The sequence below is a fragment of the Ambystoma mexicanum genome, chromosome 1p (assembly GCF_040938575.1).
Source record: "Ambystoma mexicanum isolate Mex_15411 chromosome 1p, UKY_AmexF1_1, whole genome shotgun sequence".
In the NCBI taxonomy this organism is placed as follows: Eukaryota; Metazoa; Chordata; class Amphibia; order Caudata; family Ambystomatidae; genus Ambystoma; species Ambystoma mexicanum.
The window spans coordinates 403111470-403132028 of record NC_090921.1 but is presented as its reverse complement, the minus strand read 5'-3'; the positions used below and the strand labels follow the sequence as shown (position 1 = coordinate 403132028).

The 20559-nt window shown below is 41.5% G+C and overlaps 1 protein-coding gene across 8 annotated transcripts in view; it reads left to right on the top strand.

Annotated features, from left to right (window-relative positions):
• EPS15L1 (epidermal growth factor receptor pathway substrate 15 like 1) overlaps positions 1-20559 on the top strand; it is a 2005341-nt gene that overhangs the window by 78327 nt on the left and 1906455 nt on the right. Inside the window, exon 1 of one of the 8 annotated variants that reach the window (XM_069649174.1) lies at positions 15994-16013. The exons of the other annotated variants lie outside the window; for them this stretch is intronic. Coding sequence (XP_069505275.1) covers positions 16005-16013 — 9 coding nt within the window. The 5' untranslated portion in view covers positions 15994-16004. Of the gene's footprint in view, positions 1-15993; positions 16014-20559 lie in introns of those variants that run through there. 8 annotated transcript variants of the gene reach the window in all.

Sequence of the window (20559 nt, the reverse complement as noted above, 5' to 3'; positions counted from 1 at the left end):
AAACAAGCCCAAAACCAAAGTGCTCCTAACCAGAGTCGGGGTCAACAAAACCAACAGTATAATGGAAATCAGAGTGGGGGAAATAGAGGGAAGAGTGGGAATGTTTAAGATACACAGCCTAATACGTATTATAGTAATAGTAGTGATTACACATCAGACGATGTGTTATTTCCCCAATTGGACAGCCCAGGACAGGGGTCGGAACCAGTGTCCATTCCCGTGAATCAGAGAGGACCCTACGTAGAAATGAGAGTCGGGAATGAGGAGCACCGCTTCCTTGTAGATACAGGAGCGCAAAAGTGTTCAATAGACCATCACTTGGTTCCGGAGATACCACTGTCAGGGCAAAAGAATGTTTCCGTAGGGTTCGCAGGTACACTAGTCATAAACCCAGTGTCCCAACCAGTCCCAGTTACCATAGGACCATTCACTGAACATTGTCCATTCCTTTTAACAGAAAATTGTGGGGAGAACCTATTGGGATTAAATTTGTTGAAAAAGTTAGGTGCAGTTATACATTGCACGGCAGACGGGGTGTTCCTGACGATTTGGCCACAGGATGTCCCTGTGTTAGAATATATGTCTGAAACTTTACCAGGAGAGCTAAGTAAAGTGCCAACCTGCATATGGGCAATGCATGACAAGGATGTAGGATGTTTGAAAATAGAGCCAGTTGAAAAAGGGTGTTACACTATCACGAATTCCCCAATACAGAATTTCGGCTGAAGGTGAGATAGGATTGAAGAGTAGTGTTACAGATTTGGTGAAATTAGGGGTGATTGAAGAAATTACAGGCAGTACATGCAACAGCACGATTCTTCCAGTTTATAAAAAAGTAGGCAATGAAGTACCATACCGTTTCATAATTGATTTGCGCGCACTAAACAAAGTAGTAGATCCACAATCTCCTTCAGTTCCAGATGTCACTACAATATTGACAATGATACTCAGCAGAATACTTTAGTGTAGTTGATCTAAAAAATGCGTTCTTTAGCATTCCGGTGGACAAAGACAGCAGATATTTGTTTGCGTTCACATTAGGACGACTATCATTTACATTTACGCAGATTCCGCAAGGATACACGGAAAGTGAGTATTTACAGTAGAGCATTGAAAGAGCAGCTAGACATGCTAGAATTACCAGTGGGTTGCGTACTCTTGCAATACATAGATGATCTATTGTTAGCTGCTGACACAGAGGAGATTTGTAAAGAAAGCACTGTATTACTACTATCACACCTAGCGGCACATGGCCATAAAGCTAGTTTGAAGAAGTTTCAATATAATCGAAAGGAGGTAGCTTATTTGGGCTACCTACTTTCGAAAGAGGGGAGAAGGCTAACGCCAGAACGTATAGAAAGTATTTCTTGTATGCCTAATCCAAAGACACAGAAAGGAGTCGGAGCCATAATAGGCATGGCTTTGTATTGCCAACAATGGATGGGTAATTTTGCGTTAATTGTGAAACCGATGGTGAATTTGACTAGAAAGGATGCAGTAATGCCTTTGTAGTGGGATGAGGAATGTCAGAGAGTGTTTGATCAATTGAAAACTGCATTATGTTCAGTTCCAGTTTTGGGCACACCAAATTATGAAAAGGTTTTTAGACTGTTTGTGTGTGAAAATGAAGGATGTGCATTGGCGGTTTTGACGCAGGAACAAGGTGGAAGAAATAGGCCGTGCGGCTATTTCTCTTCCGCGCTGGACCCTGTAGCGCGCGCACTACCACGATGTTTGCGATCTGTCGCGGCAGCTGCTGCGTCAGTGAAGCAAACGGAAGGGATGATATTGGGGCATACTTTAATTCTGATGGTGTCACATGCCATAGACATCCTATTAAATAGGACACAGACGCAACACCTCGCCTCTGCTAGATTGACACGATATGAGATTATCTTGTTCGCGCCCCATATCCAAATTCTGAGGTGTAGCGCTTTGAATCCTGCAGAATTAATGCCACTGCCCATAGAATAAATTGGCGACAACGAATCACCCCCCCATGATTGCTTAATGGTCACTGAGGAAGAAACTAGGGGAGAGTTGCTTTTGGAGAGTTATTTTGTGACGGCTCTTGTTTTAAATTACCTGATGGCACAACAACTGCCGCCTATGCTATCACTACCCTAGAGAGCATTGTAGAAAGCAAAAGAATCCCCTACAATTCGGCACAAGCCGCAGAAATAATAGCATTGACCAGAGCCTGCGAGATTTCTGAAAATTTGAGTGTGAATATATATACTGATAGTCAGTATGCTTTTGGGGTGGTTCATAACTTTGGTCGACTCTGGGCTGAGATAGGTTTTTTGACATCACATGGTGCCAGAATTCAACATGGCCCTTTGATTGTACGATTACTATCTGCACTCACGTTTCCAAAACGCCTAGCAATAGTGAAATTTGAGGCACATAAGAAGGTAACATGCAAAGTCGGAGAGGGGAACGCGTTTGCAGACAGAATTGGGAAACAAACTGCCACTGATTTAAATACTAAGATAATGACAGTCCAGACCGAGGAAGTACCCTGTATGATAGAAAATGGAATTGCCATTGTCAAAGAAATGCAGGCCGAAGCCACGGCCGATGAAATACAAGGGTGGGAAGAGGGCTCTGCTGAGTTAGATCTGGAGGGTTGTTGGGTGGACAAGGGAACTAGAAACTGGATGTTGCCAAATTCGTATGTGACTGCAATGGTCACAATGGCCCACAGCCCTACTCACATCTGTGCGAAAAAGATAATACAGCACCTATCCACAGTATGGGAGAATGCAGAGAGGTTGGTGCGGAACTGTATCACATGTTTACAACACAATGTAGGTAAGGGAACAGTGACTCCAATAGGCAGTTTTGGCCCGCCCTCTATGCCTTTTGAGGTAATCCATTTTGATTTCATAGAGATGGAGGGATGCCAAAACTTGAAATATGTCTTAGTGGTGATCTGTGCATTCAGCAAGTGGGTGGAGGCATATCCCTTAAAAGATTGCACAGCAATAAGTATGGCAAAAGTAATGCTTAAAGAATAGGTTTCCCGTTTTGGCTTGCCCCGTGTCCTATAGTCAGATAATGGCCCACATTTTGTGGGCGCAGTAGTATTGGAGATATGTGCGGGTCTTCAGATTGATAAGAGATTCCATAGTTCAAGGCATCAGAGTTTGGCCGGTCTTGTGGAGAGGCACAACGGGATCCTTAAGTCAAAAATAAGCAAGATATGTGCAGGAAGCAAGTTGAGTTGGGTGGATGCATTACCAATAGCGCTATTATGCATGCATACGTCTGTACAGGCTAGAACTGGGCTCTCCCCGTACGAAATCGTAATGGGGAGGCCGGCGAATGTTTGGTGCGCACCTCAGCCAAAACGACTTAGCGAGGTAGAACATCCTGTGCTTAGTACTTATTGTGGCCTTTTAATGCAGAAATTGCGTTTGATTCATCGGCAGGTGCAGGAGGCTCTACCAGTGAGATACACCGGTCCGGGGCACGCGCTGGAGCCAGGCGACTGGATGCTGCTAAAACATTTTGAAAGAAAATCATCGTTGGCACCCAGGTAGCGTGGCCCCTATCAAGTACTCTTGGCAATGCAGACGGCGATACGGGTGGATGGACGGAAGTCGTGGATCCATGCCACCCATGCCAAAAAGATCCCATCTTCACTGAAAGACATGCCTGGCCCAGATGACCGGAAAGAGACAGCGGTCCCAGAAACGAAAGAAACTGTTGCCAGTAAGCTGCCACCAAATCTGTTCGCACGAGAAGTGAAACTCGAAAACAAAGCCTGAAACTATTGCCAAAAAGAGGGAAGGGCAAAGAGTGACCCAACGTTGCCCAACAGAATCTACATCACTGTTGGCTGACACAAAATCTGCATTGCAAATACCGGCAGACACTAAACGTGTACCCCTTTGGCGCCCACCAGCACGCCAAAGGCCGAATCTGCATCACTGGCGCGGCGCACACCAGCACCTGCAGTAGCGCCACAGGCTGACTTTGAGCCTGAATCTGGAAGTGCACCGGCACTGTTCACGGATCACACAATACCAGTAGTGAGGCGATATGATTTACGGCCTCGAAAGACAAAGTGATCCACAGTTCTCTGGTGTTTATGCTAACCCCTGGTTCCGCTCATGGACGGAGAAGGAACTAGAGGTGTAGAGGAGAGAAGCGTGAGAATTGTGCAAATCGGACAATTCAAGACTCGCGGCACCTCGGTGCGATCATGAAAAGTACATGTGTCTGGAACCAGAGCGGACAAGCTGGGCGCACATGGTACTAAGGCAATAGATAACTGATCAAAAGTCCTCTTAGCAGTATGAGAAAGGACAAGTGATCTTGCCTAAAAACAAATAAGCAAATCCAGGCTATAAAGGACTGGCAGAACTGAACTTTGACAATTCCGTTGAACTTATTGACCTCGGAACAAGTGCAACGAAGAGAGATATCCATGACGAACTCTGATAAGGAATAAGGACGATGAGAAACATGTCGGGACCAGTTTCAGCCTCCTCCTGCACCGCTGCTGAGAATAAGTTGATTGTAAAGACTGTAAGCTTAAGGAAAATGCATGGTAAAAAGAATTGTATGCTGGCACTGACAATAATCATGTGCTTCATGAGTGTGGTAGCACCAATAATGACAGCCTTAGTACTATGGTATGTGGAATTGATACACCCATTGGGAATGTTTTTTCCAATAGTTAATATATCCACTACTGAAAGCCCGGTTCAGGTGATTACTTATACCTTGTCCCCGATGGAAGAAAGACACAGGGAAGGGTATGGGAACAATACGATGTTATTGATCATGAATACGACACATGCAATTCTAAAGAAAACAAATTGCTGGGTATGTGCCCATTTACCGCAGCATGCTGGAAAGGAATAGGTTGGTATGTACAGCCATTACCATTAAGTTCTGCATGTAGTGCATCTTTAGGCGCAATGTTCTATGGGAAATGGAATAAGACTGGTACGGGTCAATTAGACAGAACAAACATGAATGAGTTTGAGGAAATAATTATGAGGCCTGTGGGTTGTTCCATATTCCATAAAGCACAAGTGATGACCCCAGAACCCACAAGGAAAAGTACACGAAAAATAACACGACTGAATAGACAAGATAGATTGTCCCCACCAGTTAAAACATCTGTGATGACATTTCGTGTAAGAACAGACGGGAACAAAGATGCAGTTCCCCCTTCTTACACGGTGAATTATAACCCAAGAACTGTCCCTTTTTGTCTAAAAAAAGAAAGGCTCCTATTCAGTCGGAACATTTACTAGATGCATGAATACAGTGGCATTAAAATGGGAAATAGAACCAGTATATGTGGGAGATCCAGTTAATTTTATATGTGGAGAGAAGGCATATCCTTGGTTGCCCAGAAACCGGGTAGGTACATGTTACCTAGGTCTACTGTTCCCAGGAGTGTTCCTCTTAGAAACAGCAGACATGACCAGATTATCCAGATCTAGAACCAAAAGGAGTAGCGAAGGTGTTTTGATAGCGACTGACATAGCAAAATCATTTATTCCATTCTTGTCCCAGATAGTGAACTCCTATAACATAAGGCAGCTGTCCAGAATACTAAAAGATACCATAAATACAACGACAGATATACTATTTAACGGTGGTCGGTCAAAATCTCAAAAAAAAAAAATCTCGACTAACAATAAGGTCGAAAAAAAAGTCGAATTTCTCTTTTTAATTATATATTTATTTTGGGGTCCGGGATTAAAAAAAAAATAGTATAAAAAAAAAAATGTAAAAAAGGGGGGTTGGGGGGGGGGGGGGACCCCCCATTTTGAATAAAAAACGTCATTAAAAAATGCGCCTTTTTTTCGAGATTATTTTTTTAAAATTTTATTTTTCGGTCTTATGACCATAAACCCTATTTAACATGACGTTGGAAGAAAAAGGAATTAGGTTAATGACACTGCAAAATAGAATGGCTCTCGATGTGATCCTGGTTGATCGTGGGGGAATTTGCAAGATTGTGGGTTCAGCGTGCTGTGTATTTGTAGATGACTATTCCCCTTCGATTTTTGAAGCAATAAAGAAAATGCATGTCCTAAGCTCCGAACTCCCTGCTGGGGAATAGAGTCCTGGTTCTGGGGAATATTGCGTTCTTGGGGGTGGAAGTTGATCTCGATAATAGTAGTGGTGTTTGGAATATTCATAACGTGCTGTTGTTGCATACACTGCCTACCGTTAGTTTGCGCTGAGGTAACTGAGGGATGGACGAAGGGATGTATGCATATGTTGACGAGAAGAAAACAAACTTATGGTCGGGATGACAGAGACACAAATGAAATAAAAACAGTGAAAGAATTAATGGCTATAGATATAGATGGAGATGATGATGTTTATAGTAGCATGCAAAACTCAGACATAAGTGCTTTAGACTTATCATCAGAGGAGGATACAATAAATGAATTTTGGTGGCCGTGGGCCAACCGTCTCATGCACGATACAATAGAAATGCACGTTTCCGAGGCTACCAATGAACGGCCATTTTGATGTAACAAGGATCGCCATTTTGTTTCTTAACAATTGCTTATTGCTTTCTGTTCTTACTGCTTCGCAGCACATTTTCTGCTTACACTGCTCGACTGTTAACATTGTTGTCTGAAACGTGAAAGGACAAGGCCGCAGGGCCGCGAGGATAATAAGAGTTCGTTGAAACACAACGTAGGCAGCGCCAGGAAGGAATGCCCGGCTCCCTCCCGAATGTGGTCTTGAAGCAGAGCCACAGGGCATTTAATCATTTCACAGCTGCCAGCAGTCTCGTTATATGGTAGAATATGTTAGAATAAAGCAGCTAAAGACTTGAATTATGCGCTTCTTACGGCCCCCCCTTTACCGAGCCCTGTAGAGCGTGTCGGCTCCCAGGATACGAATAGCACCTCATAGATGGCAAGGTCTGGAATGTGACTCTTCCCCCGTATGTAGCTCGCTTCCAAGAACAGAAGCACTGTGTTCTGTTCAACAACTAAAAGATGCCTCTGCACTTGCAAATTGCATATTGTTACTAGAATAGATATTCGAAGGTGTCATAATTGTCGAAAGTGTCCATCATCGCACCGAGTTCAAAGACACCCAATAAAGGGGGGTGTTAAACATGTCATAGCTGATTGTATGATATGCATTTTGTATATATGTAACTGATGTACGTAATTCACTCTCTTGTGTCCCTCGAGGTATAGAGATACACATCGCGGGGCGTGAGACCGAGTTGGCCAACTGAGACTATTTGCTTTGCAATAAACCCTAGCTTTGGGAATACAACCTTGTGTCTGGCGTATCTATCGTGTGTGGTGACTTGCCTTATTTCCATAGACGTAAGGGACCCCTAGGGGCCCCTTTCATCTTGGTTTGAAATCTCAAGTAGTTTCTAGGTTTCAGTGCCTGTCAATCTTTCAACTGCTATGATAATTGTGGAACAATATCGCAAATCAATGCAGTCATAGATTACAAAACCCCTCAAGGGTCAGAGGCAATGTTTCCTCTAAGCTGTGCGCATGTGCGCTTGCCCAGCTTCCTTCTAAATCCTGCTCAGAAGAATTTTAGCAGCGCACACAGACAATTCCCATCTTTAAGGCACAAGCCACAGCCGTTATCTGGCATTTTCTTTCTCTCCTAATAAAACTAAATTATACTAACTAGTCTTGCTATTCTGGTCTTGCATATTTACATTACACTACAAGGAAAGAGCGACTGTAAAAACCTAAAACGGAATACGCCCTCAGGAGGTTAAATCGAATATGAAAAAGTGGCTCCATGAACAGAAGATCTAGCTCAGATATGCTCACATACATCAATGACGTAACCCTCCATTCCCACCCATGACTCCTATACTTGACTCTACCACAATTGTACCTTGTACCTACATCTTCTGCTTCAGCTCATATTTAGATGCTACCGGACAACCTTGCCTCTGCCAGCTCTGTGAAAGGTTACCAGATGGGTTCCTACATCCACTTGTTTTAGGTTTGTTATAATATGTATAACATTGAAGCACCCGAATTTGTGTTATTCATTGTGCCTTAGCAAAAGCACCATCCACACTATATAACCCAACTGTGAGCTCAAATATCAGATACTAACTATTCATTAAGTACGCTACTTGGATGTGTAACCTCACCCCATGCTTCCTATTTGTACATATGCCACACAAGCGCTTTGAAACGGTACCCTTGCAAGTTAATGTATTGGAATGACTAGTACATTTTATTAGGGGCAACAGATATTCAGACAGCTAGAATAACTTTCACACAATCTGCACCCTTTTCAAGTTGTCAGAGTTCCCTTGGGCATGGACCATAACAAATTATATGGAAACTATTTGCTATTTAAAATAAAATGGTTTCACTGAGCACTTTTATAATCCTACCCAATAATAATATGGTGGGGTATGTTGCAAAATAACTTGTTTGCATTGCAAAATAATTGCATACATGCAGATTCTTGTCATCTTTGCCCATACAATCACTGGGAGGCTTAAAACATGTTTTGCTTGCAAAGTATTGTGGTTATGCAAATATCCCAGTGCGTGTTTTTCTGCTGCAATCCCTCCTTTTTACAAAGCCCTTCCGACTAGTATTGGAGGCTAGCACAGGAGCTGTGAAGGGCCTGGCGAGACAGGCCCAAGAGAACACTCCTTGTTGGTGAAGAACACATTTACAACTTTCAAAAACCAAGTCAGATGTTTCAGCAGTAAAGCACAGTGAAGATGTGTTTGTTTGCTGAAGGATAGGAAGCTCTAGTAGCAGTCTAGGAAACTGCACCTTCTGTTTCTTTCCGTGCTCATTACTTGAGAGCTTTTCAATATAATCACGTCATCTGTGTTTAGTGCCCTTAGCATCCCCATGCATCTTGTTGACCTGATTACAGTCCCTGGTTATAAAAGATGGAACTCAAACTGTTATACCTCTGAGAATACTGCTCTTAATATAAAAGACAAATGTGTGTGCTTTTCTTGCACAGGCTCCATGAGAAACCTCAGTAAGACTCTTGTAGAATTTGTTTTTATCTAGGCTGTAGTCGGGAAGGGATGGCAAAACTATAGGCTGTATTGTGTGCCCGTCCATTCACTTCCTATATCAAGGTTGCAAATAGGGCTCTGATATTTTACTCCCTATACGGAATCAAATGATTGTTCAGGGAGTCAAACAATTGGCTTTGCCAATAGGGATACTTTATGCCTATTAAAAGAAGTTCTTTCCCCTTTATAATTCCTCTTGAAATCAAGCAGTAATATTAGAGTTCCTTCCTATGTCACTGCTCTGCTGCCCACTGCTTCGAAAATATCGAAAATAGCTTTCTGGGTGGAAGAAGGGTGATATATGAATATGTTAATTGTTTACTATTTATGTTGGGCACAGTTTCCTGTTTTTAGGGAGTAAAAATGGGTGGTGGTATGCATCTTGGCTGAAAGACTGGTTTTGAGCAAGTGTTGTCACAGCTCTGAACACAGGACAATGTAGCGTGGATGGTAAGTAGCGGCACACAAATTCTTATCATACTCTGTGGTGCAGTTATTCTGATGCAATCTTCATCCTTACACAAATTATGTTCTTCTGGCCTTTGAATTACTTCATTATAATGGAGGTTCTTTTTAGTTGGTATTATTCCATCTGCAAATATTGTGTGCTGTCAGCCACATCAGTAATGAGTGATATTTGTTTTTTGTAATACTTAATGCAGGGTTCGAAATTTCACATTGCAAGCTACTAGCCAGCCATAAAGTCACTCGCCACCTTAATTCTACATACGCACAGCACACCATTTCTTATTCACCAGGAGTGAAGTACAACTAGCTAGTGCTAGTTGTGAGTGCACATTTTGCTCCCTGATTAATGCATTGTCTCAGAAGGAGTACTTTTGATAGGTACTGTGGCAGATCCTTATGTGAGACTGATTGGCTCTTTATAATCACATATAAAATTAATAATTGCCATCTTTGGAAAATGTTATGCAAATTTCACTGTGTTTACTGATTTGTGAAGAGTTGGAGTAGTTGCAAAGGAGAAACTCTCTTACAGACGCTTTGGGAATGATAGCTCACTAACTATGCATGCTCACAAAGTGGCTTACCTCATTAGTCAGTTGTGCACATGGAAAATGAGCACACAAAGGCCAGCCATTTCTGCAAGATAGAGAAGAAATTAGAGGGAACATTGGTCAGCAGAATCGCCATACCTCTTGGACACTGCTGCTGTTCACCAGCATGAAGCAAACATGATATGGTGATTAACATTGTAAAGTTGTCTTAACACATTCTAGTCCTGTGTCCATAGTAGGTTGGATCAATTTTAGGTGTGGAATTCTACTCGTGTGCCACTTATGTATCAAAAACGATTGCTATGTATTGCATATGTTTAATCTAAGTTTGATACATTCTGAAAGAAAACAAATGCCATAAAATAAGAGGATGCTGTTATTGTTGAAGATGTTCTATCTTTTCAATTTAGTTGCCAAGAAGGTTTAGTTCACAGTGTAAATTCAGAGGTTGTATTGTAAGAAAATAGAACTATCTTTAACCTGTTGACCAAATGTAAAACTATTTGGTAATTGCATGTATTCGTTATGCTAATTTAGACTGAGTACATGATATTATAATTTCCTAATTTTTAAATGTTAAAACATTCCTGTTTTTAAGAATATAACAAACTTATAATACAATCCTAAAATATATGTTAGCAAAGATAATGTTAGCACAGCTCTATCAAATTCCATGTCACTTTCAGCACTTTTAAAATAGCATTGCACCTCCCCCGATTTACCTCCTCTTGAATCCTTCGGGGGATGCTAGAGGGAATGGCAGTCTGTAGGATGAAGCAGACACTCTGAGGACATGTTTCATGAGATTTTATTAAAGTAAAATAATGAGGCCTAACTTTCCCTATCACTATGGAGGTCCCTGCTTATGTTACTAAGTAAGGTGCTCATCAATCATTCGTGAATGTCCAAAGGAATAAGTCCACTGTTATAAACTAACCTAACTGACCCGACTACTATGAAAACTAACTTGGGTCCAGATAATGATTCCCTTCTCCTGAGGGTACTTCTGGTACCAGTCTGTCGGATTCATTATTAATACATAATCCTCAAATAGTCTCATCGGATTCTTGGATCAGTCTCTGTAACTCTTCAAATGGACTATTAGCTTTTCCCTCCTCCTTGTGAAAGGGATCTTTCATAAGATCTGTATTCCTGGTTGCTGGTTTCTGGTTTCAGCGTATCCTTGGAAAGTCCTATTACCCTGGGAGGCTTTCCCTCCTGGGCATCATATTTCAGCTTGTTGTGGCATACTTGAATTAGTAAGTTTTTCAACTGAATTGTTTCTTTGAACTCTGGCTCATGATGTTCTCTCTTATGTTATGATGTTCTTGTGCAGAATATCAAGTTTGTTTCCCCTTTTCCCAGGTTATTGTTATCACTGTTTTCTTTCAGTATTCATATTTTCAGTAATTCTTTCTCTTTAATCACAACGCTTTGCATCAGTTTCAGATTTAACTTTGCATAATAAATTTCACTTGGACAAATTGCTTCACAGTATATACCTTCTGGGCATCCCATCACTCTTGTTCTCCCCGTTACCTTCGACTTTTAAGGAGAACATCTTCGGGAGCCTTGTTCCTCAGTGAGTTTCTCTCTTGCTCCGTGCTGTTGTCGGTTTATTTTCATATGCAGTTTCTTCATCAGGTTTTCTCTTCTCCTCGCGGCGTCTCAGTGTTCCGCCGAGTTACCAGTCACCCTGCCATTGTATGTTTGCGGTGGTATCAGCAATGGTTTGTGGACTGGCTATCCACCACAGATCCTTCGTGGTCTCACTACCAGCTTCCTCTGGGCTCCTGCCCTTTCGGCTTCTCACGCTGGAGATAACGACATGACTATTGCGTCTCCCAGTTCAGTATAGTACGATTATTGAAACTCGTGTGCTTCTTGGCTCATGCCTACTCTGCTTTTTCCAAGTGTTACGCAGCTCAGGGCCTTTCCTTGCCTGTGTATGCGTTCCGCTCTCTCCTTGTTGCTCCTCGAGTACGCACTATTTAACATACTTGCTCCAGTGGATTGGATACTTCGAGTTAAAGGGACATGTTCTTTTTCTATATGAGAATGACCTTTATTAAGTGTTTCTTCGTCCCAGTCTTGTTGTTTAAAAGTCTCTGGTATTTTAGAGCATTTCATGTAGGCCATGGTCTCTGGAGGGTGTTGTGGAGTGGGGCTCACTTCCCTAGCCTCAAAGGGGGCTCCCTTATGGGGATGAGGGATGAATTCTCTCAATTCGTCATGTGGGCCAGCCCCACAGTTTGTCTAACCTCATTTAAAAAACAGTGGTTTTAGATATTTAAGCTTCTATTGATTTGCAATATCATTCATAGTTTTCATGCTCGCTCACATTGATTGACAGAAACAGAAATGTAGGAAGAGGTGGAAATATCTAACACAGCAAGGTATGTTTGTTCCTTGTTTTTACATCACAGACTGAATTAATTTTTCTAAACTATATTTAAAATGATGCTCTAATAGCTTTCCTTTGAAATTAATACATATGAATATCATTCTTTGGCTTTGGCTTTATTTTTGTATTTTTCCAGCCCTTGAATTGGCTCTACCAGTGAAAATCTAAACCTTATAATACATTCATCAACAAACAAGTGAATGTGATGTGTATGGTACAGGGATTTTTACCCTGATATTAATAGGTTGAGTAAATGAAATGTACTTGAAATTAATTTCAGCAGGAGTCCAGGTAGGCGCTCCCATTACCATACTCGCCCATATGACATCTATTTCAGTTGTTTAGGTTGAATCTAAACAGTTACTCAGCAATGCATATTACAGACCACGTAGAATTACACAACTTCCTTTTTTTCTATATAATATATGGTGGTTAGTTATGGCTTAAACATTGTTTGAGAGTTTTCCTAAGGAAGACTGCCTTCTAATACAAGATTGGAATGTCGGCAGGATATTGTTAACAATGGGACATCAGAGGGCCTTAAACACTGTTCAGGCCCTCCTATAGACTGTTAGAAGGCATGACATGTCTCTCTGAACATTCTGAAAGAATGGTCATTGTCTCACTTAGACACCATTACACTTTGACACTGCTCACATCAAGGTTTCAACAACCTTCTCTAACCCTTTCCTTTTATTTGTGACCTGATTTTGTGATTTTATTTTTTCTACTATAATGGTATTCCAGCGTGAGAGGGAGGCGGGAGGGTAATAAATATGATCACCCCTTTGCTCTCCCAAGGCAACCCTCGCCAATTACGTCCCGAGTAGGTGGGGGGGGGGTTACATACATGTTTTATAAACAGATATTTAATGTGTATATGCATTTTACGTTACTGTGCTTTACTTATCTGGCTCAAAAGACTGCACCAATGAGTCTTTTATAGGGGACTCTTGGAATGTTGGGGAGCAAAGGACAACAGACAGCCCTGCCCAACGCTGTTGGATTGAAGAGGCAGAGAGAAAAATGTAACATTATAATGGTGTGAAGTGAAGAGGAAGCTGGACGAGCCCAGGCAATCCCTGGGGGAGGTGGGGTGGAATGGCCTTGAGTGGTCCCCTGTGTGTGATGAGCCTTATGTGCCAGGTGGCATATGTGGGCAGCGACCCAGCAAAGATGCAGGGGGTCCAGGCTGCATTGGCGGTATGGCCCAGGGAGGAAGTGATGGGCCAGAAGGTCGACAAGCCACGGGCTGCATGTCTGGAGTGGCCCAGGATGAGGTGAAGACCCCTGCATGGTGTGGCCGAGGGAGAATGAGACGGCCTTTGAGCTAAATTATCCTGCTCAGAGGCCAGATGGAGTGGGCTAGTTAAACCACCCTCCGGGCCAGCTATGAGCTGTGTTGCCTGGGGGAAGAATGATGCCACCTACACGGGTAGTCAGCCCTCCTGGAGCCAGGCAGTGCAGGTTGTGTGAATACCTGCAAGTCCCAAGCCTCTTCAGCAGCTCAGCCTGAGGGAAGAGGACTGCAGCAGGGCTCATCGACTTCGGTTTGCCCGATAAGAGACCTGGGTTGAAGGACCTGGCCCCTAACTCTGACCGCACAGGTGCACGGTTTGAGAGGGAGGAAGGCAGGACCCCCGAATGAGGATTGTGCCAGGTCAAAGCACATTCTGGCTTTTGGCGCACACATGTATCAGTTATGGTTCCAAATAATATAGTCCCCCATTGGAATAAAAAATAAAAAATCGGCATCGTCTCCTTTTGATATGAAGGATGGCAATATTAAGTATGGTCAAGTTAGTATTAGACAAAAAGGACGGATTCAACAAATATTGTGATGAAGTCGTTTGAGAATATTGGCTGGGCACCTGAATTTAAGCCCAACACCAGTATTACGACTCTGAAACGTATGAATAAAACACGATTATGGGATTGAACTAGGGATTATAAACATCTTGACGTGGTTAATGTTACCCATCGATACCTTAAGGCACAGGGTTATTTGATAATCTGTCCTAGCCATGCGGCTAGGAATTGTTTACTGAAATTGAGGATAAATCGATTGCCCCTGTGGATAACCCTGGGTGCCAGGTATAACATACCGCGTCAGGCATGTACATGTCGCATTTTTAAGAGTGGTGTATTACTGGTGACTGCCCAACATTTATATACTGAGTGTTCTGGTTTAGGCCCAGTGATAATGACTACTCTTGGAGGTTTTGTATATATTACAAGACTATTAAAACAGACTCTTTCTGGACCTATTGTCTAAATACTAATAAAGCAAAGGTGCATCTTGCTCTTTTTAGGCTCTGGGGAACTATAAGTAAATTGCCTCCCTAGGTTGTGCTCGGGGGGAGCGTAACAAACTTATTTGATGAAGGTCTTTAGCCCTCCCAGTTTGTGTGTGTAATTGTTTTTTTAACATACTGGATTGATGCTAAGCAGTTTTATTATTTATATTTTTAGATTTATTACTATTATATGTCCAATCTTAGTTACTCTATGTGGGTGAAGTTTAAACATTTGATGGAGTATGGACTTATGAGTATTTTATGACTGACATATTTTATTTGAACTTGTATCATGAACTTCAACCGATTTACTACCTCATGTCTGTTTAATGTGGCTGTCCGTCTGAGTCGTTGAATATCTTTTGGCCACATATAGCTTATGGGCCAGACTATAGTGAAGTGACCTTTGTAAAATAAAACGGTCTGTCACTTAAATTATGTATTGATTATTCTATCTGTGGACCAAGGTAGTGCATTATTTATAGGTTAAATCATGCACCTGTACTCATACCCTGTACATGATGAATCAGATGATTAAGTTCAGTTGCATTCTCCAATGCTGAATAAATCCTAAATTAAACTTCATTTTTCCACACGTGAACACCCTTTGTTGTCCATGTTTAATGTGGATATGCTGCACCAAAGCAGTTATTTGTCAATATTGAATATGATGATTGTCTGGAATTTTTATGGTTTAGAATGATGCAGGGAACCTATAAACCATTAATCTATGAATTGGTAAGCTTTTGTAAGCATATTGAAACGGAATTGGAATTAAACAATAATTGAGCTCTATTACACTCCCTAGAGGAAAATTCATTGAGGGTCTTTTTATGAACCATAAACTGAGCACAAATAAGATTGTTGAAAGTCTTGTAAATGGTGGTTTTGATACAAAATATTAAGATTTTATATTTTCTAATTTTGTATTCCCTAACTTCGAAAGGTTTTATTGTATGATGCTTTTTTATATTTATCTTGAAAACCTTCTACATGAAATTGTTTTATGTACTTGAACCAAATGCAAATAAAAAAAGCAGTTATTCTTGGAGTGTATTGATAGTTTTTATAGTAGGATTAAGTTTGTGTTTTAATTGTATTTGAATTTTGATTATATTTGAATTTTGTAAAACTGATTGCAAATAAATATAAATAAAAATAAAAAATATTAGAGAACACTGGTAGTATAATATTCTTAATATAGTGCATCTTGACTAGCGCCTTCTTTCTTTTCAGCTGTGCTGGGGAGCATGGTGACGGTAAGTAGTGGTCCCACCCCACCCTGGCCTGGCCAGGATCCACACCAGCAGGCCAGTGCATTCAGACCTGGGCTCTAATAATAATAATAATAATAATTTGGCATTTATATAGCGCTACGAACCCTCAGATATCTGAGCGCTGCTTATTATTACCCGCTGTGTGTGGTACTCATTTATCGACCTTGGAAGGATGAAAGGCTGAGTTTGGCCCCGCCGGGATTCCAACCTGCGTTAGCAGGCTCTGCACAGATGTCAAAGCGAGCGCTCTACTCGCTGTGCCACTTGACCAGCTCTGCCCCAAACCGCACGAGGGCTACACTAAATATGACCTCCTTCTCCTGGACTTATCTTTTTTTGGCACTCTAGTTTCGGATCCTTTTGACACTAATAGCGTGGAAGCCCTCTTTTATTGAGAAGCAGAGAAGACCCTATGATTATGGTAGTCCTCTTTGTAGCAATGAATAACATGTGTAAGGTCCACCAACCCTAGGCACTGAACATGTTTCTCACGGTCATCATTGTATTCACCAGTAGGAGCCTTTATTATGTTGTCTAAATAGATTCTCATCTTCCTGCTGTTTTTTTTAAATTAACCATTTTATGATGTGTCTCTAACACCTCAATTCTTAAGGCACTTATTTCTTTAGGGGCTGCACAAGTAGAACAGCTTCTCAAATCTTTTAGGAAAATAAAAATGTATTTATAGGAAATTCTATTATAATGTGTACTTTCTTGGTACCTGTTTTTCTGTATTTCGTTTTCTCCATCATGCAGGAGTCTCTTTGGATCAAGCAACACAACACTAAAGCTTCTCACTGTGGCATGAGCTGCTGAGATGTCTCTGGCGTGAGAATATCGGTGGAGAAACATAGGTGGCATCAAAGAAATCCTTATTTATGTGGAAATTAAAGGGCAGACCTCGCTCCAAATTGTGCCTACTGCTTTACAAAAATAACACATTGAGCTGTAAAGAGGCACACACTTGCGATACTGTCACATATGGCTGAAAGAGCACAGCTAAAATACCAAATCACATGCGCTCCTCTAGTAACAGCGATGGATTTAAGTAAACCTTTCAAGTTATATTATCATTTTAATAGCATCCTTCATTGTCCATTAACCACAATGAAAAGGAGAAACCATCATGCATCACATCCAAATTGTACTATGTATTCCTTATTAGTTGCATATGTTTGTTTCTGTTTAGCCAACATGTGCTTCAACCGCCAATGGCTTTCTCAAGGCTACACAATGTTCTACATTCATGAAGTCACACAATTAAATTGACCATGTTTAAATCAACCAATTTGCTACATTTTAAGAATCATATTCATCAATATGCAAACCAGCAGGGGGAAAAAAAGAACAAAATGTAGAAAAAGGGAAATGAACTCACAAGAATAGAAATTGGTTTCTGTTCATCATATTCTGATCATATCATTACTTGAGTCTTCTATGTCCATACCACCCTATTGTGCGTAATCTATTTTAAACCTAGGTGGCATGTTGTATGTGCTCCATCAGCCCATCCTGCATAAACATCCAATGGGTGATTAAGTCATGCTTTGATAACGCCACAGAATATTACCATACAGGCTTCTCTAGGATCAAGTATGCTATATAAATACATCTGAATAGTGCTAAACAATCCTATTCTTTGTCTCTATATAACATTTAGTTACCTTGGTCCGGGTAATAGTTAACCCAGTGTGATGCGATGAAGTACTTCTTTATTCATTTATTTCCATGAAGTTTAGTCTCTCTGCAACCTAATTAATTGTAATAATGAAACCTCTCATTCTCTCCTGGTTCACGAAATTCCATCTATTATAAATTGAACTCTCTCAACTCACCATTTTAGTATCAAAGTGTTTTGCATGTTCAAGAAAATACTCATTATAAATGATTTAAATCTTATCTCCGTGGACATTAACTTTTCCATAAAATTCTTGTTTCTGGTGAACCAGGTTACTGTAACAAAATAACTATAGGAAAACTATTGGTCTTTATATGGTTGTAGTATCTAATATCCTTACATCTGTCTGGAAGCATCTGAGGTTAGCTTACCAGCATTACGGGATTCGCGTTTCTTGTGTCTAATGGCAGCCATTGCTTTATCAATTAGGACGGTTACATGTGTGAGGTCACGCTGTCGGATGCCATCTTATGATGGCATTACATTTACTTGTTTGGCGAACATCTACAATGTACCTGGTTCTCTGTGTTGTAACAATATTTACATATTTTGTTACGTGTCCAAAAGAGTGCGTTCCTGGCCATATGTCAGACTTCTGTCAATACATAATGTGTATATCATGTTGGAGCATTCTACTGTGAAGGCATCATGAAGCAAGAAAGAGACATCAGATTCACTTTTCTTAACAAAAGTATTTTAAATGTCAGGATGGTGTAAGGCTGAACTTGCCCTATTTCCCTACCTAAAGAAAATAAGGCTAGTCTGTGTCAGTAAGTGCAACTTTAACATCTGTATGTGTCCAAAACCTATACTTTCCCTCACAGATAAAGATATACAATGTGTAGGGATGTCAGCACCACAAGAAACAGTGTTCAAATTAAAGTTCTGAGCTTCATCCAGCTCTGGGTTGTTTCAACTTCCCCTTCACCAAGTTCAAATAGTTCAACAAAAAGGCTCAGGGTTCCCTTTCCCAAGCTCAGCACAATTCCAGGATATCTCTGGGTTCCCTTCCCCCAAGTTCAACACAGTTCAAGTCTCTTGACCTTCAATAATACTTCCAGTCTCACTTAATAATCCTTTAGACTTTGTAACTTTCACTTCAGCGCTTATACCACACAACCTTTTTCTCTTGGCTTCTCTTGGCTCTTTCCCAAGTCAGGCTACTTGGTCTAGGCGCAGTTGTCGGACCACACGCTCCACCCATTACAGGTCACACAACCGATAACCTTGTATTCATGATCTTCTGTGGTGTAGTCTCTTCCACCTTGCTTTCACATTGTCAATTCAAGTTCAACAATTTGTCTTTCACGCTTGCTTTTCACTTTGTTCATCAGTATTCATTACAGGATTTCGCTTTGTTCCTCAATGGTTAGAGGTTTTTACTACTTTGGCAATGACACATCATTAATGTTCCACTCAATATTCAATATATGTTGTATTTCACAAAAAAAGCTCATGATTCAATGTTCTCACATTTGGGTTCCAAACTCCATTCTTATAAGTTTCGGTTCCATCGCTATCAGAAAATGTCCAATTCCCATGCCTGCAGTGCCCCGGTACGAGTGTTCCCTGTCTCACACTTACCGGCGCTTGTCTGCTCCTCCGGGCTTCTTCTGTTCTCCGGTTTCCACTTCACGCCTGGGTATGCGTCGGGAGCTCTAGTGAGCAGCGCTCACCACCTGTAAACCTCACAGCAGTGGCCCATAGCTCTACAGAGCCTTCTGTGTTCTCCAGCTGGGAACACGCGATATAGGGGTCTGGGGTCGTAGGGCCTCTGCAATGCACAGCGTCCTCTCCGCCGGCCCCTCTCCAGACTGCTCATCGCAACTGCGCCCTTGTCACCTGGCAGGTTCTCCGTTCCACATTCTTGAGCTCTCCATTTAAGCACTTGTGGCCTGTCAACGGGTTGCAGGTGCAAATTCTTTGCCAGGCCTTACTTGTACGAATGAACTGGACATTCCCGACCCTCCATAGTCATCTTCCTCGTCTTAGTACCACAGCAGTGAAATTGACTAGAAGTGTGCACCACTCCTAGTTGCCTCGTCCCAGTCTTAGAGGGGGGGTGGGGTGGGGAGTTGGGGGGGGGGGGGGCTGTGTGTGTGTGTGTGTGTGTGTGTTTGTGTCTTACAATACCCTATGAAGGCAGGGGGAGGGGAGGACTCTTTCTCATACGGGAAAGGGGGATACCATGTCTCATCTGAAGACATCCTCTTCCTGCTCCCAGAGGTCCATTCACCCAGGTGATCATCCCCCTCACATTCACCCTCCAGGATAAGGATTCAAAAGCGATGGCCTTTTCCTGGCCACCTGAGAGGATCATCCGAGGGGAGTAGAGGATGCCCTCGGGTTCCTTGCAATGCGTGGGGTAGTCCTGTAATGTTGCTGCACATATTGTGATTAAATTAATTTAACACAAATTAGCAACCTTGTGGAATTGGCACTATCTACATTGGTGATAAGTGTAACATTGTAAATATGATACTGTCATCTGAATATGACTCAATAATATCTGCGCGTGAAAGGGCACACGCTCAGACACCATTGTGTGATCGGATCATCAAAATTGTTCATCAGTGAAAAACTTCAATGCACGTTAGTTATCCGTATTGTAACAATGTTGCTATATTTTATTGAATATTCTGAAGTATACATTGATGGCTGTATTCTAATTATTTCTCAACACATTATGTTCAACTTCTTATTTAAGCGCACTTAGTCTGTTCCCATTATGGTACTGCATCTATAGTGATTAGATTAGCTTAGTCCCAATTGTAATGTCTATATTGGTAATATATGTGATATCCAGATGACAGCATTATGTTGATTATGCTACATTTATAATACATTTTA